We start from the raw sequence: 25445 nt of genomic DNA on the forward strand, positions 1-25445 counted from the left end.
GTTAGTTTATATATTATATAAATATAATTATATAAGTTTTATTATATGTCAAATTTATTGTTTTTTTATTAATTATATTATCAAATACGCTTTTTTAAAATTTAATTACGCCTCACAATAGACTCAACAAATAATCTCTCCTAAATAGATTCATTTTAAGAATTACAGGTGTTGGACATTTTTTTTCACCTTGGTAGTTATCAAGAAAGTAAGGTTTTAGATGAGAAAAATCATATTAACTAGTGATAATTAATGAATTTAAAATAAAGTTTTGTTATTTTTTTAAGACATAAGTGGCATAATCATTTGTTGTATGTAATTTTGAATTCAAAGTTTATGGATTAGGAATAACTTTCATGTGGTTCTGATTATATATAGAATTTGAATAACTTTTGTTGTATGTACATATTTCAAATGCATTTAAGGTTCTCAATTTATCTACATAAAACTAAATAACTTCTAAATGCATGTCTTATTTTACTTAGTTACATATAAAATTTATGTTCATGTGTTAAATAAAAGTTTTGGGTTTTTTCTATTATACATAAAGTTTGAAGTTTATCACCAACATCTGCATTTAATGTTTTAGTGATAAGTTCATTCTAAAGTCTAATAGTATTTCATGTTGAATTAAAGTTTAAAGTTCAACTTTAATGTCCTTTCCATTATATATAGAATTTGAATAATTTATGTTGGATATGCATATACTATTTTATGTTCTCAATTTACCTAAATAGAATTAAGTGGCTTCTACTGTGTCTCAAAGTTGTGGGGTTTTTTAGTATATGTAGAGTTTGAAGTTTATCAATGATGTATGTATCTAATATTTTTCATTTACATGTTGAGTCTAATAAACTCTAATAATATTACATAAAGTCTTTATTACCTGTATAAGCAGTCTTCTTTTCCACAAATCTTAAAATTAGGATAAATTTATTGTTGTATGTTGATGAGAATGTTGTTTGAATTGTAAGAGAGATATTATTTATAGAATTATTTGTCATCGAACATAAAACTCAATGTAAGTTGTTAAATAAAAGTATCATTGCAATCATTCTAATGAATGTTTTGTTTCATACTCTTATTTAGTGGAAGTATACATGTACTAAAGCGAAGATATTATCAAAGTCACTCAAATAAGTGTTTCATACACTCATATAAGTGAATTATTTTCGCTCAAGGAGAAGTATATCATATTTTAGTGAATTTATTTATTTTCTTGTATACTTACATTTGTGTCTAATATTAAATATTGAAACCTATAGATGGGTCTTTAGTTTCACTTATCACTTAAATCATATAAACTAAGACATAGTGAAACCTATAAACGCGTCTTTAATTTCACTTATGACTTAAATCATATAAACTAAGACATAATAGGATAAGAAACTTGATGAAAGTTTATTACACATTTAACTCAATACAAGTCTCAAGTCTTGGATGTCTTACTCCGTATCTATAGAGTAGTTAAAGTATTAACAAACATTTCTTACAAAATATACTAAATAGTTATATGTGTGTGTGCGTGTGTGTGTGTGTGATATTTGTAACATCTCAAATATAATATAAATACTATAATAGAGTCATCACAAAAATCAATAAAGCAAGAACAGTCGACAGACAAGAAATATAAAATTAACTACAGTCATCATGATAACCATAATATAAACTTTATATACAACCCAAAGTCTAAACCAAAACTATATACAACCAAACAAACTAAGGAACTAAGCGTCTGTGGGTCCTTCCACTATAACCTACTCCACGGACATCTCATCGCCCTCTGTTCACACCTATCAGATGATCGTAGCCAAGAAAGTAGTACAAGAACATGCAACAAAGCACAAAAAAAAAGGATAAGCTAAATAAACAAGACAATTTATATATATTATATTACAAATTCAAACATTAGTTCAAAAATAGACCATAACAATCCTTTCATCTTATAATGCCATAACCTAGATAAGACTCATCCGGATTAGGTATGAATGTCAAACTATTGGTAGTCTGTGTACTTGTAATGGTAATACAACTGGCTGAAACCAAGTTACCATACAAGGTTAGTTCATTTCAGTTTCCTAGGGTTATGATCAAAGTCTATAGACAAAAACCTCTCGCTACTCTCACCACATGACTCACCCCTCTCTCACTAAGAATGAATTATCATTAGAGTGTCAGAATAGACCACTCGTTCAAAGCTTCATACATTCATACAAAAACAATACAAGGGACCACCATGTAACCTCTCCACGAATCATGGAATGATGTCCATCAACCATACTTCCAATACATATATAACCTCAATAATCAAACATCATGTATTTCAATTCATATTTTCCGCATAATCATAAACATAATCATATATATAATCTCATTTCTAATTCATTTTATAAGGAAATTCATACTCCATAAAGAGTAGTATAAACCATTTATTCAAACCCTCACATACATTGAACACACTTTAAGAATATATAGAAAAACTCAACTGAAACTCTAATATTTTCGCTCAGCCACCAAATTTGCTTACTCAGCTAAAAGCGTCTACCAGCCCACTCGCTCAACCACCATAACTCGTTGTGCAAAAACAAAAATAGTGGATTTTTCTCGCTCAACGACTACACTCGCTCAGCGAAAAGTGTTTTGCTCGCTTAGTTAGAACACACTCGCTCAGCTAGACTGCATAATTCTGCAACACCAAAATGGTAGAATTTGCACCCCTCAACTACTCATGACCTATTACATGTATCTTTCACAAATTCTAACACTCCTAGATTGTATTCTAAACTCAAATGGACCTAGACAAATATATTTAAATCAACCTAAACTCGTTTTAAACTAATTGATCACAAGATTCCAATATAAAATTAACCAAAACCTCATTTCAGAGACCCAAAGAGAATTTCACAAGTTATAGCTCATTTTTAAACAATCCACTGACTCCAACAAGTCACAAATGACCTACCAACACCCTCTAAAATGCCCATTTATACACAGAACCAAAAATTCAAAATCTCAACATGCAAAACCTCCAATTTAGCCAAAACCCCCTAAGGACTCATCCTATAAGCAACACTAACCATTTTACACTAAAATTTTCTCATTTGACAGCTTAGACAAGTCCTAATAAGTCTCCTAATACACTCTCAAACAGTCAAACATAGTCCACACTGCCTACCTCAAATTCTCATTAGTCAAAACCTCACTTTTACTCTAAATATACCTCTAAATTCAACAATAATACCCTTACATATTTCATACCAGATTTCTTTAAATTTAACAATGCTTACAAATTTAAAATGACCTCAAAACATCACTCAACCAGTTACTTCATCATTCCAACACTCACTTATGAAATTCACCCATTAAAACCCATATTTTGACCTTAAAACCGAAACAAAAAGACCCTTCTATAAACAGTTCACCTTGCATTCAGTTCCAAACATTTGAATAACTTCATTACACATAATTCAATACAATTTTACACATCACAAACATACAATTCCAACTTATCCACAAAGCATGATCAAATTCTCAATTTCATAAAGTCTTCATATAACCAAACATAGACATTTCTTAAAGTTTAACTACAATACATAGAGATACAAATTCTTCTAACATAATCACAAACTAAAACAAAAGTTTTAGCTTTCCTTACCTTAGAAAACTCCTATAGTTCTAAGAACCCTCAACTGTTGCTTCCACTGCAATGAACTTCTAGAAAAACCTATAAATCATTGATTGGTGTTTGAAGACAAACCTTAGAACCTCAATTGGACAAGAATTGAAGAATAGAAGTTCTCAACACATGCAAACATATTCCCTTTGCATGATCATGAACTGAAAAATATCACCAAAAAGAGTAAAAACTTACTTGTTCTAAAAAGTGAATTGATCAGTTTAGTAGGTAGTCCTTGTCGCAAGGATCACCTAAACACCTTTTAATTGTCAAATAGATGAATGAGGAATCAGGAATCTTACAAAGATGGTAGAGAGATTAAGAAAGTAATGTTTTAGAGAGATAAACTATGTTTTAGGTAATGAGACAAGTTTAAGAAATTCTATTTATATTATCGACTTATTTTAAAATAAAATATTCGGTCTCATTATTTTAACACACCTATATACTCTACTACTTTATTTACTAGGTTCGTACATTCTTCCTAACAACAACAAAATTTGACCTCGAAAATCAGACTTACAAAAAAACAGATGAGGATAAGACCCTCTAACTCTTATGTAGAGTCACATGTCCTTCTATCCCAGACAACTTTGACTAAACTGATGATTTTTCCTCTAAGTTGTTTCGTTTGACTCTTCACAATCCCAACAGATTGAACTTTCACTTAGATGTCATTTCTTCACATCCTCCACTTCAAGCACATGAGAGGGGTCAGACACATACTTTCTAAGTTGTGAAACGTGAAACACTGGATGAAGATTTGCTAGTTAAGGAGGCATGACTATCTCATAAGACATTGAATCTACTCGTCTTAAAAGTTGATAAGGACTAATGAATCTAGGAGACAACTTCCTATAACGAATGACTCTGCCTACACTAGTAGTAGGAGTCACTCTAAATAAAACATGATCCCCAACTGTAAACCCCAAGGGTCTCCGCCTATGATTAGCATAAGAATTTTGCCTACCATGAGACGCCTTCCTCCTCTCCTGTATGATCTTCACCTTCTCGGTGGTCTGCTGAATCAACTCAGGTCCAACAACACTAACTCTCCCTTATGAAACCAACACAGAGGCATCTGACATCGTTTATCATACATTGCTTCAAACGGTATCATACTAATACTAGACTGAAAATCGTTGTTGTAGGTGAACTCCACCAACGATAACACCTCATCCTAGACTCTCAAATGATCCATTACACACGTCCTCAACAAATCCTTTAGTGACTGAATCGTCCTGTTCGATTAATCATCTGTCTAGGGATGATATTTAGAACTCATCTGTAACCTGCTGCCCAGCTTACTATATAGAGACCGCCAAAACTTGGATGTAAACCACGAATGTCTATCTGACACTATGTTCCAAAGTACCCCATGCAACCTCACCATCTTTCTGATATATAATCGTGCAAGTTTCACCATAGACATCCTCAGATTCATTTCTAATAAATGAGCATTGTTAGTTATCCTATCTACTACCACCCAAATGCCATCATGAACTCTAACTGTTAGTGGTAAATGGGTAACAAAATTCATAGTTATGTTATCCCATTTCCACTCAAGGACCTTCAGCTACTACAACAAACCACTAGGTCTTTGATACTTCACTTTAGCCCTTTGATAGGTCAAACAAGAAGAAACAAATTGTGTTACCTCTATCTTCATCCCAGATCACCAAAATGACTCATTGAGATCCTGATACATTTTAGTCATGCTAGAATACATGCTAAAACGACTTTGATGACCTTCTTCAAGGATTAATCTCTTCAACTCAACATCATCAAGAACATATACTCTACCTATAAACCTCAAAATGTCGTCATCCCCAAAAGCAAACTCTCTGCCCTGCTCTGTACCCATCAAACCCACTGACCTCTACGACTCAACATCTGATAATTATTTATCTCTGATACGACTCAGCAAATCACTTGATACTACAACATTGTTACACCTGATATAATCAAACTTTAACTCCATTTGCAATCTCATATCCCTTAATCTCTCAACCAGCTCCAATTCTTTAACCATCAATGCAGATACATAAACAATCTTCCTATTAAGTGCATCCGCTACAACATTGGCATTCCCCATATGGTAAAGAAGATCAAACTCATAATCTTTCATAAATTCCATTAGTCTTCTCTGCCTCATGTTCAGTTCCTTTTGATCAAACAAATACTTTAAGCTTTTGTGATCACTGAACACTTGAAACTGACACCATACAGATAATGCCTCTAAATCTTTAAGAAAAAAACAATTGTTGTCAACTCCAAGTCATGAATAGGGTAATTCTTCTCACATACTTTAAGTTGCCTTGAAGCATGAGCAACTACCTTCTTATCTTGTATCAACACACAACCTAGTCCCTGATAAGAAGCATCATAGAAAACTTCAAAAGATTTACTTGTGTCAAGGATCACCAACACTAGAGCACGTCAACCTCTACTTTAGCTCTTGAAAGCTAGACTCACACTGATCAGTCCAAGCAAACGGTTAAATATTTTAAGAAAAAGATAAAACGGCTTGTTAATTATAATTTAAAGATTTTATTTTATTTTAAAAGGTTTTCTAAAAAATAAGATTTGTTGAATGATTATTCAGTTAGAAAAAAATATTACTAGATATTGTTAAATATTAGTTGATATTCTTAGATATTGTTATATTATTACAAGTTAAAATATGTATTGAGATATTGTTAGATATGATTATATATTAGTCAGATAATAGTAATAATAAAACATAGTATTTTCCTTAGAAATAATAGGTTTGTAAATATATGAGTGAACAATATTTAAGGAAAGAGTTTTAATATAAACAGTGACAAGTTAAGGAATGAAGAAGTTGAGAGTAAGAGGTAGGGGGGACTTACATTATTTTTTCCCCTTGTTTAAACTTTTTTTTTGTGTCTTCTTTGTGAACGAGTTTTGGTGGTGTATTGATGTTGTGTGAGAAACTATGAGTGGGCAAGGGATGATGATATGTTTCTGCGTATGTGTCTCAGCAAAATGTGAAGTTTTGGGTTTTTGGTAAACTCTGCGTGGTTATATAGTCGGAAAACTTTGCCCGTAAGTTTCTATTAGAGAGAGCAGTAGGGAGAACTTCGTTAGTGAGACTCTTAGTGAGCAATGAAGAGTTATAGTTCGAGCAATGAAGAGTTATAGTTCTAGTGGTGAACGAATGACTGATAAACTACATGCATAAGTTGCAGTTGAAAACTTGTTTACCAAGATCTTTGCGTTGATAACAACACATGTGTTTGTGTGATGTATATTTTGCTTAGGAGATGGTTTCAGACAATGTTTTATGTTTTTCTTTTTCAATAAAGTATGTTTGTGAATGACATCTTCAATAAAATGAAAACAAAGTTTTATTAATTTTAAATTATATAATTTGGTGTTAATTATAGAATTTAGTAAGTGAAAAATTGGATGTCACAATACCTATAATCTAGCATTTATCTTATGTTCAATGTGATTATCATGAATAGAGCAATAAATAAGAATGTCAAATTGAATGAAGATTTTTTTCTCCATGAAAAAAAAAAGTAACAAGTAAAAAAAAAAAAGGAGAAAATCAAGCAAGGAGGTTCAAATTTGAAAATTTAAAATTTAAATAAAAAAATACTACAAATATTTAATAATTTTTATTTAAATTAATTTTTAGGAAATTTTTCTTTTTTAACAATCTTTCAATTTTAGAAATTAATTATTATTTAAATTTAGGAAATAAATATTAAAATATTTTAAATATTTGATATTTGATATTTTGTTATATAATATATATAAATATATATTATATGAATAAAATAAAATAATAAGTTTTTTCATACAATATATTTCTTATATCTCTCATATTTCCAAAAAACTCCTAAAAATTCCCAACAATTAATTCATCTAGTTGATTTTCACAATCAATAACCTTAAACAAAACTGTTTTTCTTGCTTAGATGGAATATAAGCAGGAAATATGATTATTTTTCATAAAAAACAAGTTTTAATATTTATAGGATTTTCTCCTAAAATTATTTCAATTAATTATGATCATTTCAAAACATCACCTTAGCTTAATTTTGTTAGATTATATTAAGTGCATAATTTATATTCTTCGCCGAATTTTTAGTATTATTGTTATACTATGTTTTTAAAATAAATTAACTATCATGTTAAAAAATATATTAAAATCAATGCATTTTAAATAGAGAATCCAACAGTAAAAATTCATAAAAGAATGTGAACTTAACAACTCAAAAGCTCAAGCTTTATTTTAAAGTTAACTACATCTTGAAAAGGTTGATATTTGGTGGCCATTATTTACTTTGGCATCCTTTTTTTTACAATTAACAGATTACTTTGGCATCCTTTTTTTTACAATCAACAGATTACTTTGGCATCCTTAATGATCTTGATGAGGGATTCTTCTTGATGTTTATATTTTTGATGTAGTTTCTTCATAGGGTTGGGTTAATGATTATTGCTCTAAGATTAATTATTTTTTTCCCTTTTATTTAATTTGATAGAGTTAGGTATAAGGTAAACAAAATGTATTTGTGCTCGTATAATAAGGTCGTGTTTTACTTTTATTTAAGCAAACTTATATATATGTTTTCACCTCCAATAATCTTTGAATTAAGTAAACTTTAAACGCGCGAAAAAAAATAAAATAAACATTTTTAAAATGTAGCAAGGTAATTTTCGAAATCAAATTTTTCTATATTTACATATAATTGACCTCTTGCTGATTGTGTTGTCTATATCCATTTTGTGTACAGACAATGCATTAATGAACACGGAACAATTGATAATGTTCAGAACATCATTACATATTCTCCTTTTCTGCATGTTTTAAAAGTAATACCATAAAAACATGAGAATATTTAACTGAAATCACAAACTGCTAAAAGGTTTACTCGAGTTACTGACATAATGAACTTCAGTCATAAATCACTCTAAAAAGTATTACAAACTCATGCAGTTTGACATAAAGTTTACCATTTTTCTAATTAATGCATGCCATCGTCAAACTTTCCTTAAATACTTGAGAATACTATGACAAGAAATATGCCTAATATATATCAAAATATATACACTAACATGATTGAATCTAATTAATTCCAGTGTGCAATGATCAAATACTCGCGTAATTAATAGAGCAAAAAGTTGTGGAAAAAGAGTATATCAGAGGCACTCCAGGTACCTGACACAAGCAGATGAATGAATGTATGCCAGAACAAACTATGCACATTGTTTACATAGAATTCATAAACAAAACAAGAAGTTAACCGTAAACAGAAAATGTAAAAATGCATAAAGAAAGGTAAATCAATTATAGAAGAAATAGGAAAGCGGGTTGAAGAAGGGAACGTGTAAGAATTTTATACATTTAGGCATGGTGTTGGAAGGTGATGTTTACATTCCAACATTATTCTTTTCTAGTTTGATGTAAGATTTAATATATGTTGAGAAATATTGATTTTGAAGATGAAACTAAATATTATAATAAATTATTTAGTAACAACTGAAATAATAGATTAAAAAGATAATACATTTTATTAGGATAAATTCTAATTAATAATTTCAATATTGTATTAAAAAGTTAAACCTTAAACATAACTCAATTTCATATAAGAATTTTATAGGGTGAAATGAGGTAAGATTTATACACATTATAATATAAATTGATTTTATTTTAGTAAATGTAAATTTTTGAAAAGTTTTTATATCTTCTTCTAGAATTACATGTATTTTTTTTTTTGGGAGAAGATAGAATTTCATGAGGCTGAGCTTATTTTGGCAATTTATGGTTAGGAATTTGAGTTTTGAATATGACAAAGAAGTTTGTGTAGTGTATTGTTTCATATTTGTCTTTATTTAGAATGCTGAGAAAATTTAAAAATAGGAAAAACTAGTTTAATTATAATTTTCAAATGAGATTATAGTTGATATTATATTTTGAGCTTGCATGCTTATATTTTATATACAAATGCATTATTGAAATAATTTGAGTTTCGAAAGCTTCATTGTTATTACTTGATGCACTTAAAGTTTATCACGTGATAATTTGGACATGTAGAAACACATTTAAAACTTGAGTTGGTATGGTACCATTTTTGGTGCTTTCATGTTAATTCCAACGATAATGAAACTTAAGCTTATTTGATAGTTGTTTTATTGTTTGGATCTTGCTAAGTTGAATTGAAATTTGAGTGGGTGATCATTCGTGCAAGTTGTATTTATCTATGAAATTCCACTAGAGAAAATTTTATCAGTTTTTTTTTTTAAAAAAAAATTGTATGTAATTAACAATGTATTTCTGCCTATGAATTTTCCCTTACCAAGAAAGGAATGATTTCTCTTCAATGTTTTGACGTACACAAAGTTGTGCTGTGTAACTTTAGATTGAACATTTAAAAATTGTACGAATAAGATTATAAGTGTTGTATTCTACAAGTCTATAATACTTACTTGTAATAAAAGATATTCATAACTTATACCAAATTGGAAATACACTAAAATAAGATAAAACTAGTGAAATTCTTAGACTTAATTAATATTTGGTTGCTGACTTATTCACTTGTAGTAGGTAGAGTATTTAAATTATTTGTGTATATGATATATACGCAGATAAGATTGCATAAAAAACAGTTGTAGGATTTCTTAGTAGTTGCAAATACTGTTATTTTTAACATTTATCTAATTAGATACGTTGGTGATTTAGTTTTAAATTTTATTTCTTTCAAGACATTTTTATTGATATATTGTTGGTCTTAGGTAAAGTTTTTTTTTTTGGTTATTTAAAAATTTGCTAATTTTAAACTTTTGGAAAATTCAAGTCACTTTCTAGAATCTTGGATAAAATTTGATATTCAGTAAAATTAATAAATATTCATGCCTAAAATATACTTAAAAGAAAACATTTATGATTATCATAGTTGTTATTTATCTATTTTATATTAATTTTCTAGTCATAGCACTTAAGAATAGTTATTTGTTTTTGTAAGTGTTATAAAATAAAGACTTTTGTATAACACAAACTAAAGTATTGAAATTATTTCAATATGTATAAACTTATTGGTTCAACTAATGACTAAATGAAATCAACTTAGTAAAACTTTTATGAATATAACTTAGTTAATTAAAATATTAAAATATCATCATGTTTAGTTTAATCAGTGATTAAATTAAGACAAATTGAATAAAAATTGGTTATTATGTCAATATCTTTAATTAATCTAAATGACCTTGACAGGAAAATGGGGAGATTTTCAATATTCAATTTGGAAAATATTTACGAAATATATAATATTATTATCTGCGAAACAAGAAACAAATATTTTTGTAGTGTAATTTATTTTCTATATCCAACACAATATCTTCAACATTTCTCAAAAACTTTGAAACAACAATGAATTTATTATCATCAACATGTAAAGATATTGTTGAGTACAAACAAAGTCTAACATCAAATAAAAGAAAAGATGAACATGGGTTTATATACACATAAGATGCCTCCATTAATAAGAGGCTTTTTGGAGTGATACCGAAAATCAAATTCGTGAAGGCTTAACTCAAAACGAACAATATTTTACCAAAGATATAACTCGTCCAATATACCCAAAAGAAAAATGTGTTATTAAAAATACTTCTATTAACTATACTTTCTTTTTCACATATTGATTTTCCATTCAACACATCTTAATATCTTCCTCTTTAAACCAAGTTACTTCCACAAATCTTAATGTCTTAATACCAATATAGAAAAGAATCTTATCCAAATTAAAAACGTGACCTTCTTCCAATCTAATACCTAAATATTTCCACTTAATGTTCACTATTATTGTTATAAAATCTTAACAAAATTAAATTTAAAATACCATTATCATATAACAACAAAATGGGTAAGAGAAAACCACCATCATTCATCACAATAATGCCTAACTAGATTTAAGAAGCACTATACCATATCACATTACATTCAAACACAGTTTTTTGGTGCTCGTCCCTTTTAACTTCTCTTGTATTATTCTCGTGTCCTATACTTTTTTTAACCCACAACAACTCTCAATAAAAGAATCAATTCAAAAAACAAAAAAAATGTTTAATATTTTTTTGTCTCTATATTTAAATACATAATTTAATATATTTTTATTTAGGTTTAAACCCTCCCTTGGTCCTCAAGTTTATATGAAAATCTCAGTTGGGTCCTCAAGTTTTTTTCTGTCTCAATTGGGTCATATTTTTTGTAAAAGTGAGCACATTTTGCCATAACCGTTAAGTGTTGTGAGACGGCGTTAAAATGGTGTGAGCTGGATTTTTTCATTTACTGACGTGGCATTGTGCACTAAAATTGAAAGGCCACGTGGTGCCAGATCTTCTCGAAACAGCAGCATCTACTCGGCGCAATGGGCGCGTGCGCATCTTCTCCCTCCGCCAAAACCACCAACACAGCCGTCGCATGGATGAATAATGGCGGTGGCGGTGCACATGCATCGGAATCGTTCCGAAGACCTTCGTCAATCATGGTGATGAACCTGGCGGGTCGAATCTTCTTCCTGGCCGAATCTACTTCCTCGTCCCTCTCTCGCATTCTCATTCCCCCTTGTCCCTCACTCTCCTCTGCGATCTTGCCGTTAAAGCCGGTTCCGCACTGTCCAATCCCAAAAATAACCACACCGGCACAAACAGAGCTTCCGTTAAGCGGCGCCTTTAGACTCGGTGTAAGTTAGTTTTGTTAAAACTGTTTTGGTTTGTTGGGTTTGATTTGTGATTCAATCGATTTGCTTGAGTGGGACCTTGTAAGAGAATAAGAAGAGATTGGTGATTAAATTTGTACTGGTAAGGGCCCAAATGAGAGTGATTGGTTGTGAAAGAAGAGATTGTGAATTGGTATGGCTGCCCCCACAGGAATGATGAAATGCAGCATCTGAACAATTCCCTGCCTTTCTCACAATTCTCCATCTCTGTTTGTTTGTAATTGCACCCATTCTGTTCAAAACATGTACTACGTGAATCAGGGTTCCAGCTTTTGGAATTCAGTGAATTTTTTTGTTTCTTTCTTACAAAACCTTTTTTCAAGGTTTTCCAATACGCGATTAGGGTTGGAAAATTGCGCCGAGTAGATGCGCAGAGGGGGAGGGAGGAGAAGATCTGGCACCACGTGGCCTTTCAATTTTAATGCACAATGTCACGTCAGTAAATGAAAAAATCCAGCTCACACCATTTTAACGCCGTCTCACAACACTTAACGGTTATGGCAAAATGTGCTCACTTTTACAAAAAATATGACCCAATTGAGACAGAAAAAAACTTGAGGACCCAACTGAGATTTTCATATAAACTTGAGGACCAAGGGAGGGTTTAAACCTTTTATTTATTTCTTATTGAATGTGGTTGTTATATATTTTTTTTAAAAGTTAATTTGATCCATTCTGTTTTCTTTCATTTTATTTTTTTTATTTGATAATAAACACTTAAAAAAGATAGATAATTATATTAACTTATACTATCTCATAATTTTTTAAAGGATTTCAGTGTTGATCTAACAAAAAATAATACATTAAGTTTTTTAAAAAATATAAAAACATTAAAAAATTGAATTCTTCCTTTATATATTAGAAAAAAATATTATTAAGGAAAAAAATTACATTACTCTAGGCCGAGTGGATTCAGTGTCTTTGATGTACCGTGCAGTTGAAGCACTGTGAACAGCTGATTGTATACATGCTTCAGATCTTGCCACATGTCCTTCAAATATAAGTAACGGTCAATGCACTTCTATCCTCCTGGAACACCCACAAAATAATCAGCGGGACAATGTACATTTGCATTTGATTTTAAAACACAGCAACTAAATTATTACATTTCTCAACTGAAAATGTAGAATTTCTCCGAGAAGATCATGAGATTGACTTGGAGGTGATAAAATGAGAGTATTTGTAGGTAAAAAGTATCTTAGGACACATGGCAAAATCTGAAGCATTTATGTAAAATCAAATGGTTCATAGTGTCTCAATTGCATGGTGAAGTTTCTGGGTTAAAGTCACTGAATTACTCCCTACTATCTCTCCTGTTATTTGCAGTCATGCCTTTTTCTTTCACTTCCCCTGTGTTCATTCATTCTTCCCTCCTAATCTTTTGATTATTTCACCACTTTCCCAAACAGCAAAACCCTAGATTCTCTATTTCGCTTAATTCTCTGAGTTCTGCACCCAAAAGGCAGAATATACTCAAAATTTCCCAAAGTTTCATTTTTTTTTCTTTCAATCACATCGGCGTCTCAGTTCTCTGATCACCTTATTTCTTGAACTGTTTCTGCCGTTTTTCCTTTTCATAAACCCCAATTCTTTCACGTGGGTCTGTGGAAAATTGGCATCTTTAGTCACGAATGGGTATGGCCTAGTTCTATTCACCATTTTCCTTTTCCACATTTTCCCCTAAATCGGTTGAATTTTCATTATTGTTGGTTTATCTTGAGGTGAGAAGTTTTTTTTTTCTGTTGCCAATCAGTTTGCAGTTACAGCAACAATGTCAGATGACATGCTCATTCATTTCTCGTCCAACTCTTCAAACCAATCCGATCATTCTCTGCCTACAAAGATTGCAAAGTTGGAAGCTCGTATGGTTGGTAAGGGTTCCTCAACCTCTTCTCAGCAACCAGGTTGGTCCTCTGTGTCTGTTCCTTCGGCTGGGAAATTTGTTCGAGCTGTTGAAAATTCGGCTGAAGCATCCACTTCAAGTGATTCTGATGATGATGTAAGTTTAATCCTTATTCAGTGCGTGGGTTTGGTACTTTGACTGCACTTGGGAGAACTATTACTTTTAGGTTTTGGCTTTGTTCTTTTGTTGCTCGGGATTTTCAATGTTAATTTTTGATTTTCAATGTTAATTTTTGATTTTCAATGTTAATTTTTGTAGCTTCTTTTTGTTTATTTTGGTGGTTTATTGCTTGAGTATTTATCTATGGTTTAGGATATAATGTATGTAGGCGGTATGTTTTGTGTTCGTTGCCGCCATTTCTATGTTGATGATTTAGTAATCTGGATAACTGGTAGATGTAAGGAAACATTTTTCTATGATAACTTCAATGATTAGATTATTGGTATCTTTGTATTTCTGTTCCAGAATGGTGGGGCATTCTTGATACAAGCCAACACATCGAAGCGACAAAAACTTCAAGAAGATGGCAACACTAGTGTTTTTGAAAGCGTTGAGGTTGGTTTTTATGATCTTTGATTTTATACAATAACTGCATCTGTTGTTGAAAATACAGCTATTTAAATTGCATCCTTTATAAATATATTGTTCTCATCACCTTCGGTATCTAGTATTTTGATGACTTTAACAGCCACGTGTAAAATGTGTACATTTTGTCTTAGAAACTGGTCATCTAGTGATTTCTAATCCAACAGAAAATAATTTACATATTAGGTTGTTACTGATGGAAGGCAAACTAGTTTGGATGCCGTGGAGACAAAAATGCACATTGAAATGAATAGAAAGAAACATGGTCGTGGAAGAGGGAGTTCTGGTTCGGGTAGAGGCCGGGGTTCCAGAGTTAATGATCAGATCAAAACACTAATTTCTTCTCCAACTGCTTTGACTTCAAATGGTCAGATCGACAATGTATACCATAAAGTATGCTCATTGCCATGAAATATTTGTTTCTTTAATTCTAATTTTTAAATTGTCCCTATTGGTTTTATCTAAACTGGTCTTATTAATTATGATCCTATCTGTTGTCTATACATGATTGGAAGCATAGTTGCACACCCGTCTCTTCTTTAATTGATATTATGTAGTTCTGAGGTTTAAACTTCTTGGCTTGAAGGATTACTGCAGGAAGGATTGATTGTATCATCTATAGTCTGTAGCTGAAAGGAAATTTGATTGCATTGGTTTTGGGTGCCCTTTTTTGTTTCTTGTTTTTTTCAATGGTTACCAAGTATCAGTGTAATGTCCTATAAAGCACTCTGTTTTCTGTAATCTGCAATGCTTATTTGATATTGTTGTCTGGTTGCGTCTTCTTACCTGTTATGCAAATTGGAATCTTTTCTGATTCCTACGAATGGAAGGTTCATAAGTTTAGGAATGTCATATTGCTTAAGCAATTAATTTACATGTTAATAAGTTATTTTTCACTCCTTGGTTGTACCCTATAGAGCTTATATTTATTTGCAGGGTGGCAAACCCAGTGATCAGTTTCATAGTGATAATTGTATTTCATTAGAGGTATGACTTTTTTCCTAATTCCACTTGTAAAATGTGTGGCTTTATATGAAAACAAATAGAAGTTTGGTATGACTTCTTTCATTTCTACCTCCTTCCACCATATCCATGACATTGATGATGCTTTAACTCTTCATTGTTGTTTTATTAAGGTAGCATAAGCTTGTAATTTTCAAACTTTTTCTCATTTTATTTCATCGATATCTTAAATTAGGACGAGGTTGCATCTTTGCAAGCTAAAATTGTTGCTTTGGAGGAGGAACTGCGGAAATCAAAGCAAGAAGCAGTCGATTATCAGAATCTTACTCAGCAACTAGAAAAGGTATATGAATGCCACAGGCTTATCACAATCAGAAGAATGTTTTACAAATCTTTAATTGTATCGAGTCTTGTGTGTGTGTGTTTTTTTTTTTGGGGGTGGGGGGGGGGGGGGGGAGGGGGTTATAAACACAATGCCTCCAATAAGCTTACTGTTGTGCCGAGGTTTCCCTCCCAAATTTAAGTATGTCAATACGTATATGGCACTTAATTTGTTGTCAAAATCAATCATATGTCTTACATAAATCTCAGATTCAAAGATAAAGTCCAGACTTGAGTATAAAAAATTGATTCATGATACATTTCCACTAGAAGGTAAAGCTGGGCAATTGCTATTATGGCATCTTTCTACTTTATTTATTGTTCTTTGAAAAATAGTTGTTTTGACTTGAAATTAGTGTGTATTTTTTTGTTTGGTCATGCAGATTTGAACTTCTTTATTGCAATCTCACAGCCAAACCAAATCACACTTAAATCTTCTGTTCAATTGCATTTTATAATAGTACCATAATAGCTGAGACAGTTTTTTTCATATACACGTTTTTTAAGAAGGTACACAGTTTGCAATTTTCTTATCTTTTGCTATTTTGGCCACACAGATCTAAACCGGGGCTGTTGTGGTCTGAAAAATACTAGATGCTAGTGAAAAGGACCAAATCGTGTGATTCTATTTGCAATATGCATGATTTTTATACCATTGACTAATACTCCCAATTTTACGAACAAAATAACAAGGAATATATACTGAATTGCAAAAATATATTTTAATCTTAAGAGAATTGAGAATTATTGAAGTTGATGTGCTGATTTTCTGTTCTTATAGTGTTATTGCTTGATTTTGGCACATGCAGGAAATGAAGGAGATGACTGATCATGAACAACAAATGAAGCCTAAGGTGTGATATTTTCAGCTTTGATTGCAATGAAAGCTTTCTTCTTGAGTCTATCAAAACACTTCATCACTAATTATGTACCTTTATTTGAATAATGAGCACTGGCTGTCTTTACAGTACATGAAACTGAGTGCAGACACTAAATCTTGTCTGCTTGAATTCTTTATGCAAAAGTGAGCTAGAAATCTTGGACAGCTCATTGTTGATACACAATAAATGGGGCGATGCCAGGATCTGGCTTCTCTAAAAGCTATTTACTTTAGCAAGGATAATAAGCATTAAGTAATATGAATCATTGATGAGAAAATCAAGAGTTGATATTAAGTGCACATGTGTAGTAAATCATGCATGTGTTGGAATATTAAACAATTATTTTCTCAATGAGTAAGATTACTTTCTTAACGTTTACTCACTTTCCTGGAGTTAATCCCCATCACCTCCTCCCCCGCCCCCTTCCCAACAAAATAGTTAATTAGCATTCTTTGTATCATGCATCAATTAGGCAGCATATTCACATTTGATCTTTCTATTTTGCAGAGGATGAAAGTAATATCTGACTTGCTGATATCCGTTTCAAAAGCCGAAAGACAAGAAGCAAGACTAAAAGTACGACAAGACTCATTGAGACTTGGAAATGTTGGTGTAATCAGGTAGGCATGGAGCATTTTAAGAAATTACATAATTATCGATCCCGAATAACAGTGTGGAGCTGCTGACACCAAAACTGCTACAGTGGGGTAGTTGCTATTGTGAAAATTTAAAAATACAAGTTAATAATTTATACATATACATATATTTAACCAAAACTAGAGGCATTCATATTCTGGCAACAGAAATGAAACTGGGAAATTTTATTTCATATTATATCTTTTTTACTAAGTTTCTTATTAGTTAAATAATGAATTGTAGAGCTGGAACTGTCATATCTGAAACCTGGGAAGATGGTCAAGCTTTAAAGGATCTGAATGCCCAGCTTGTATGTCCCATTTCCTTTCTCTTTCTTCATGACTTTTCTTTTTAATTTTTGTACTGGAGATTGTTACTGATTGTGATTAGTTTATCAGATTCAACTAGGATTTGTTGTGAGATTTGCTGATTTAGGAATCATTATAACACATTTTTTAGGATTCTGGTTCTTTCCTACTTGTCTGTGATCAATATCTTTCAATTTGATTGTTTCTGATTGAACGTTTCATATTGTCATTGTCTGAAGACCCACTGATGTTCAATTGTGCAGTGAAATTACATAGTTTTCGAAAACCCTAGATTATAAATACTACAAAACCTGAACTCTTTTGCTTCACTTTAGTGAATAAAATTATAGGATAGTGTTTTGAAATGTTAAGTGTTTTTCTTCTCAGTATCTTTTGGCTATAACACTGGGTGTATACTGTTAATTTCACCTCAACTTCTATTTGTTATTTTTCTTTTGCAATTTAAATCTTGCCTATGTTGATAGTTACATTAGTGATACCAAGAATACTTTCTCCTTCTTATTCTTTGTTTTTTCCCCAGAAACAACTAGTAGAAACCAAGGAGGCAATAGAACGACAGCGCAAATTGTTTAAGAAAAAGCAATCTGGTAAATTCTGTTTCATTTTCTCTTTCGGCACCTATCCTTGTAATATTGGGATAGAGTTTGATGGGACCAAATTTGGGACAGTTGTTATGACTTCCTCGTCCCATTCTTAGTTTATACCAGCCATTGGTATGAACATTCCATGCATGTTGTTAAATCTCTACGTTAGGTACTTTGTATATATTGAATTTCAATAACTTCGCTAGATATTATACAAATCATGATAAACCATATGCTCCTTAAGGATGTTGATAGGAACTTGGGTATTATGGGTGCCTAAGTCCCTCATTGAGTAGTATGGGATGTCTGGTGATGTATTTAAGTGTTTTGTTTACCTCCTTGATAGCTAGCCTTTGAGGGTGGGTTCCCCAAGTGATTGGTGTAAAGCGGGTTGCCTGTGTCTTAGGGGCAGTGCTATAGTAGGAACTTGAATATTATAGAGTTCCTAAGTCTCAAAGTAGAATGGAATACTCCGTGGAATATTTAAGTAATTGGTTCTTGCCCCTTAATCGAAAGGTTTTGAGGGTGGATTGCCTGAGTGCTGGTGTTGGAAACCCAAAGAATAGTTATAGTAGAAAGAACAATTCACACATAAAGGAATAAACCCCAGTATTATTGAATGACAAACTGTTAGGAATCCGAGAATAGGATCCTAACCGTGTAAGACGAGGACCTAACCCCTTTCACGAGGTGTTGAAACCGGTCTATACAAAGTATATGATTTTTCTCTCTCTAATCACAGTATAATGTGTTATTCCTTATATACCTATACTTCCCGCCTTTTTTCTCACCGCCTCACCGCTAAGGCAGTTAGGCCTTCTTTTTCTTCCTTCTTTTATAAACTATCCAACTCCTAACACAAACGAAAGGAAAATACAAAAATCAGATTCTGTCCACAGAGCCTAGCTCCAACCGAGAGCTATTGTTCCCTGCCCATAAACTTCCAATACCCAATGATACCCACTCTCGTGCCAGCTCATCATTCTCTCACCCTCCTATTCATCCACTCATACACTCTCCAAATAATGGGCTTGGGCCTACTATCCAATTGCCTGCTTGGGCTGCTGTCAGCTGGGGTACCTATCTGTTATTCAAATGGACAGTTTGATATAAAAAGTATCTGTCACACAGTCACAAATCTCTCGACTATATGTTGTACTATATTACTCTGTTCCCTGTGTTAATAGTGTGTTTTGTTGTTGTCCTTCTCTGTTGAAGATAAGGGTGATGGGACAGATGCAGAGGCTGGATTGCCAGAAGATATTCTAATTCACGATGAAATTTACAAGTGTCGATTAGCTAGTCTTAAAAGAGTAAGTTGCTATTTCTGCTGGTCCAACTGTTTTCTTTCTTCTTTATGTTTCTAATAGCATGAAAATGTTCAGGAAGAGGAGATTGTTTTACGAGAGAGGGATCGGTATGAAATAGAGAAGGGGAGGTTAATTCGTGAGATGAAACGCATACGGGATGAAGATGGTTCACGGTTTAACAACTTTCAGATTTTAAATCATCGTTATGCTCTTCTTAACCTTCTTGGGAAGGGAGGATTCAGTGAGGTGTACAAGGTCAGATCAGAAATAATAATCATTTGATCATATTGATATTGTTTTATCTGGAAAAATGCTAGCAAGACACTCTCTAAACACACTTTTATAAACTATTTATCATTGGCAAAATGATTAGATATCGCATTCTGTATCGACATTAACATTTCCACTAATGATTTTGTACTTTTCAATAAATTTTAACTCACAAAGTGTGTTGCTATTCTACTCATTTGGGAAATATTATACACGGCTTTCAAAAACTAAGACCAGTGTCTGGATAGTTACATGGCCTACTTTGGCAGTTGTAAATAAATACCTTTTTGCAGTGATTTGAAGTAAGAAATTTCCAGCAGGCTTTCGATTTGGTGGACCATAGATATGTTGCTTGCAAACTTCATGGTTTAAATGCTCAATGGAGTGAAGAGAAGAAGCAGAGCTACATACGACATGCAATTCGGGAGTATAATATTCACAAGACTCTTGTACATCGTCACATTGTTCGTTTATGGGACATCTTTGAGATTGATCAGAACACGTTCTGCACTGTTCTAGAGTATTGTAGTGGTATATTATTTTATGAAGTTTATTATTTTTATTAATTTTACAGGCTCCAAATATTTCTTTGGAGCTTGAACCCGAATAAATTTGCTGTCTTTGTTTGATTTATTGTTTAATCTACCCTTTGCCCTTGACTTTCCTTAATTCTTCCAGGGAAAGATCTTGATGCTGTTCTTAAAGCAACGCCTATATTATCTGAGAGGGAGGCTAAGGTCATCATAGTTCAGATTTTTCAAGGTCTTATTTATATGAATAAAAGAACACAGAAAATTATCCATTATGATTTGAAGCCTGGAAATGTTCTGTTTGATGAACTTGGTGTTGCCAAAGTGACTGATTTTGGTCTTAGTAAGATAGTGGAGGATGATGTTGGATCCCAAGGTATGGAACTTACGTCCCAGGGAGCTGGAACATATTGGTAAGTGGTGGCAATCTTCGTTGGAATTCAAAATGTGAAGTATTTCAAATTTGTAGGTTTTAGGCTTTACTCTCCTCAATCTGGCTTAAACTTTGACACTCCTTTTTATGTTTACTTTAGATTCCAGTATTTTACTTTGGTAAAACCTCTTTATCCGCTCTTTTTCTTTTTTCAATTTGTAGGTATTTGCCTCCTGAATGCTTTGAGCTCAGCAAGACACCTCTTATATCATCAAAGGTCAATGACTTTCTAAGTTGTGAATACACAGATAATTCTTATTTTATATGCAAACAACCAACCCTTTGATCATCACGTTAAATATTTTTATCATTTGGCTCATATATTTTCCGACATGTTATGGAAGACAGGTTGATGTCTGGTCTGCTGGTATTTTGTATTATCAAATGCTCTTTGGCCGACGACCTTTCGGGCATCACCAAACCCAAGAGAGAATACTTCGTGAGGACACAATTATTAAGGCTCGGAAGGTTGACTTTCCTTCTAAACCTACCATTTCTAACGAGGCAAAGGTGAGTTGCACCCTTTTACTGATAATTTCTGTACATAGTTGATGGCTCTTTTTGCCTTGCGTAATTTTTTTTATTAAGGGTATTTTTCAAAATGAATGCCATGCACTTAGGTGCATTAAAAATTGCAGTAGAATTGTATCATCATACTTCTTAACAAAACTTCTGTTTTAACTTCATAGCTTGCGCATTTTCCTTCCTTTTGTTCTATTATTCAGTGATGGACTATGCTTCTTCTAAGGTTGTATGTGTGTTATGTTCATTTTCACATAACCAAAGATTCAAACATATCCCACATGCAAGTGTAGGAACTAGGAAGTTTGTGGTTTCCTTTGAAGACCTCAATGCATACACTTTCTTATATCCGGTTTGCTGTAGAAATATTATAGTATCATGTACCTACTATCTACAATACTGTCAAACCTGACAATAGTCTGTGCTGTATGTACATCTTTTCTGTCAGGATTTTATCCGAAGGTGTCTAACATATAACCAGGCTGAGAGACCAGATGTGTTAACCATTGCTCAAGACCCATATCTCACTTTCTCAAAGAAGTAAATGGCATTCATTATTCAGACTCCCCAAAGTCGAAGGATCTCATCTTCTAATGTCAGTTACTGGTTCTGTTAAATTTTGTATACGTTGTAAAGATTTTGTAACCTTATCAAATGAGGCAGAGAAGGGGTTTTCCCCGGTCTGAAAGAAAGTTGTATTTGTTTTCATACATCATCTTTTGGTTTAAGATATGGGGTCACCAAATGGTATGTGTATTTGTTTTTGACCTTCAAACGGGTCAGGAAGTATACAAGAAAATGATAAAGCTTTTTGTTATTTTTTGACATTTTTGCTCCCAAAAATAGGATTGTAATGCATTTTTTAGTGGCTTCTTTAATCCTTTTTATTTTCTTACTAAAATAAAACAAAAGGATGTGGGGGCGTAATAGTTCGTGAAGATTCTTATATCTCTTTCAGGATTTGATTAGATGCGATGACAAAAATCTTTAAAAAAAAATGGATGGATTGTTAGCATAACTTATTAAGAAAAATCAAACAAAAGAAGCGATTTTAAAAATAAAATTTAGGTCTCTTACTCCATTACGGGGAAGATGGTATTCATATTTTATAACTTTCGTTTTAAGTTAAATACGTGAAATTGATTTATGTATTTTTAAATAATTATTTTCTCTTTAAATTAAAGTATTTGTTATTTATTATTCTTTTGGAAAAGAATATTTATATAATATTTACCCGAGAATGAAAATATGTTGATTTTGATACCAGAAGTTTTTAATCACTGGAAATTAGGAAAATCAAGGTTCCATACATTTTTTTATAACTGATTATGACGAGAGTTGATTTTTATAAATATTTGAATATTTGTATATATACATACATGTTGACTATAAGATAATGTTTATCATTATCTATATATATCAGTGGAAATATATGTGTATATGTATTTATATTTTCATTATCATAACAATAGTTATTTTTTTTTATTAAAATAAAAATAGTATTAGATTTTAAATGAAATATGTTCATAAAAAATAATTATAAAATAAATAATTTTACCATGGATAATTTTTATTATAAACAATTGAGTTTTAAAAAATTAAATATAAATTTTAAAGGATAAAATAATAACACGAGATATATTAATAAAATAAAATTGACAATAAGACGTGTATACTAATGTAAAATGTTTAAAAAGTATAAATATTTAAAAAATTATATTTTTTAAAAAGTTTGTTATATCTAAATAATTTTTAAGTAATGAAATATTTTATATAAGATGACATTTATAATTACATATGTATCTAAATTTTTGTTATTATGTGATTAATAAGCGGGTGAGTTTAAATAAGATTTGTTTCAATTAAATTTATTTTAAAAGTGATCTTTAATTCATTCAGCTCAATGTATGTGTGAGAATAAGGATGTAGTAGACAGAGAGAGTTGAGTCTTTATATTTAATTGGGCTTTATGTGGGCTAAGCCAATTATTAGTTTAAAAATATAATAAAGAATATGTGAAACTTAGAGGAAAGAGGAGTGTAACTCGAAATCTTCTTTTATGTCCTCTCCAACAAAATTAGAATTGAAAAAACACCAAAGGGTGTTGCTCCTTCCACCACCACAGCCTTCTCCCTCCACCTCCCCTTTACTATTTTGCCCCTCAGTAAAATTTTATTTTTAGAATTATTGTTTTTTAATAATCGTGAAAAGAATTATCAAGCAATCTTCCTCTTGCTTTCGGTGTAGTACGTGGTGCAGTGCGTTTGTGGTGTAATGTGCTTGTCGTTGTTCCTCTCCAGGTACGTAGTCATAATCCTTCCAATAATCCTAAACTCTAAACCCTAAACCCTTCCAATAATCCTTCCAATAATCTTTTCAATAATCCTTTAACCCTAAAACGTAAAATGGAAACAGATGACATCCTTCAACGGATGTCAACATCCGTTTAAACGGATGTTGACATCCGTTGAAGGATGTCATCCCTTTAAGCTTTGTATGTTTCTGTTATTATTTTATTAGATATTTTAATATTTTGATTTATTATTTTTGAATATCTTTTTAATGTATTTTAATAATGTATATTTATATTAGTTTATATTTAAATATTAAAATAATAAAATAATAAAAATAAAAAGTTTTAACTTTAAGGATATAATTGGAATTAAAGATAATTGGGGAGGTGGAGGGAGAAGGCTGTGGAGGTGGAGGGAGCAACACCCAACACCAAATCTCCTTCTTTTACCCAATTTAGATTTTCTTCCATACTTTCACTGAAAAAGAAAGCTGAACTATGAGTTGGAGGTATCATTGTTTAGGGTAAACTTCTTTTCTCTTTTCTTCTATTCTTACATCTCTTCAAAGACCTGCATACAAGTGTCTGGGTTTCATAACATTTGAAAGAATTGAGGTTTAGAAATTTTGTTTTGGTGGTGATTGATGTTTAGCGATTTGGTTTGGATTTATCTAAAAGCTGGTAAGGGTGTGTGCTTCACATATCCTTACCATTTTAGTTCCGTGGGGTACAAGAAAATTAAGTTGCGGGAATTCAGTTTTGAAGGTTGATATGGAAACTCGATGAATGTTTGGTACTTGAAATAAAATTTTAGAAAATTATATGGGTGTGAATGAAATTTTAAGCGAGTGAGGAGTGTATGTAGAAAATTGTGTTGATAAGTTAAATTGGGTTTTTTATTTGTTAAAATGATATGTGGCAAAAATTTAAAATTTAGGAAATTGAGATTGAATAGAAATTGAAGTTATGTTTTTGAAGTGATCTTGGTTATGGTTGAAGATGAAAGTCGGAAAAAAACTTTCATCATTAGTTATGTTTCTTGTTTTCTTTCTCGCTTATTTACTTTCTTGGTTTCTTTCTTACTTGCTTGTTTGCTTTTTTGCTTGCTTATTCACTCTTTTTTTTTTTCGATTTATTGCTTTCTTTCTTTCTTTACTCCTTCCTTTCTTTGTTGCTTTCTTAATTTCTTTTATATTTTCTGTAGTAGGATTATGGGATGAGAAAATCATTAATTTCTTTCTTCAAAGACGGACTTTGTCTTTGATGTGTGTTAGGAGTATTTCATGGAGTATTTCATGGAGCAGAATAGCTGGCTTTGTACAGATTGGATTCTTCAGAAACTTTCCTCTGGATTCAAGTGAACCTTGTTCTATGTACTAAAGTGATGATGGAATGT

The 25445-nt window shown here is 31.6% G+C and overlaps 1 protein-coding gene across 2 annotated transcripts; it reads left to right on the forward strand.

The window, feature by feature from the left end:
• The first annotated feature begins 13569 nt into the window (after positions 1 to 13569).
• TSL (Protein kinase superfamily protein) lies at positions 13570 to 22583 on the forward strand. 2 transcript variants are annotated; one of them, XM_088094363.1, is made up of 17 exons: positions 13570 to 14064; positions 14183 to 14428; positions 14798 to 14887; positions 15104 to 15310; positions 15854 to 15904; positions 16116 to 16223; positions 17071 to 17115; positions 17650 to 17762; positions 18022 to 18088; positions 18628 to 18694; positions 19910 to 20004; positions 20077 to 20256; positions 20592 to 20802; positions 20950 to 21214; positions 21397 to 21451; positions 21583 to 21744; positions 22205 to 22583. In XM_088094363.1, exons 2-17 carry the CDS (start codon positions 14201 to 14203, stop codon positions 22298 to 22300), a joined length of 2040 nt encoding a protein of 679 aa, XP_087950489.1. In that variant the 5' UTR covers positions 13570 to 14064; positions 14183 to 14200; the 3' UTR covers positions 22301 to 22583. The 2 variants fall into 2 exon arrangements, with proteins under 2 accessions (XP_087950489.1, XP_087950490.1); XM_088094364.1 differs by lacking the exon at positions 15854 to 15904 and having other exon boundaries at positions 13571 to 14064.
• Positions 22584 to 25445: the final 2862 nt, after the last annotated feature.

Source organism: Vigna umbellata, chromosome 1, assembly GCF_029865625.1.
Source record: "Vigna umbellata cultivar VRB3 chromosome 1, Vumbellata_1.0, whole genome shotgun sequence".
In the NCBI taxonomy this organism is placed as follows: domain Eukaryota; kingdom Viridiplantae; phylum Streptophyta; class Magnoliopsida; order Fabales; family Fabaceae; genus Vigna; species Vigna umbellata.

What these genes read in the sequence shown, in the direction of transcription:
- TSL (XM_088094363.1), top strand. Translation starts at nt 14,201, where the DNA reads ATGTCAGATGACATGCTCATTCATTTCTCGTCCAACTCTTCAAACCAA. An exon ending in TCGACAATGTATACCATAAA is followed by an intron (nt 15,311 to 15,853) that starts GTATGCTCATTG and finishes ATTTATTTGCAG; the next exon opens with GGTGGCAAACCCAGTGATCA. An exon ending in CAGGGAGCTGGAACATATTG is followed by an intron (nt 21,215 to 21,396) that starts GTAAGTGGTGGC and finishes TTCAATTTGTAG; the next exon opens with GTATTTGCCTCCTGAATGCT.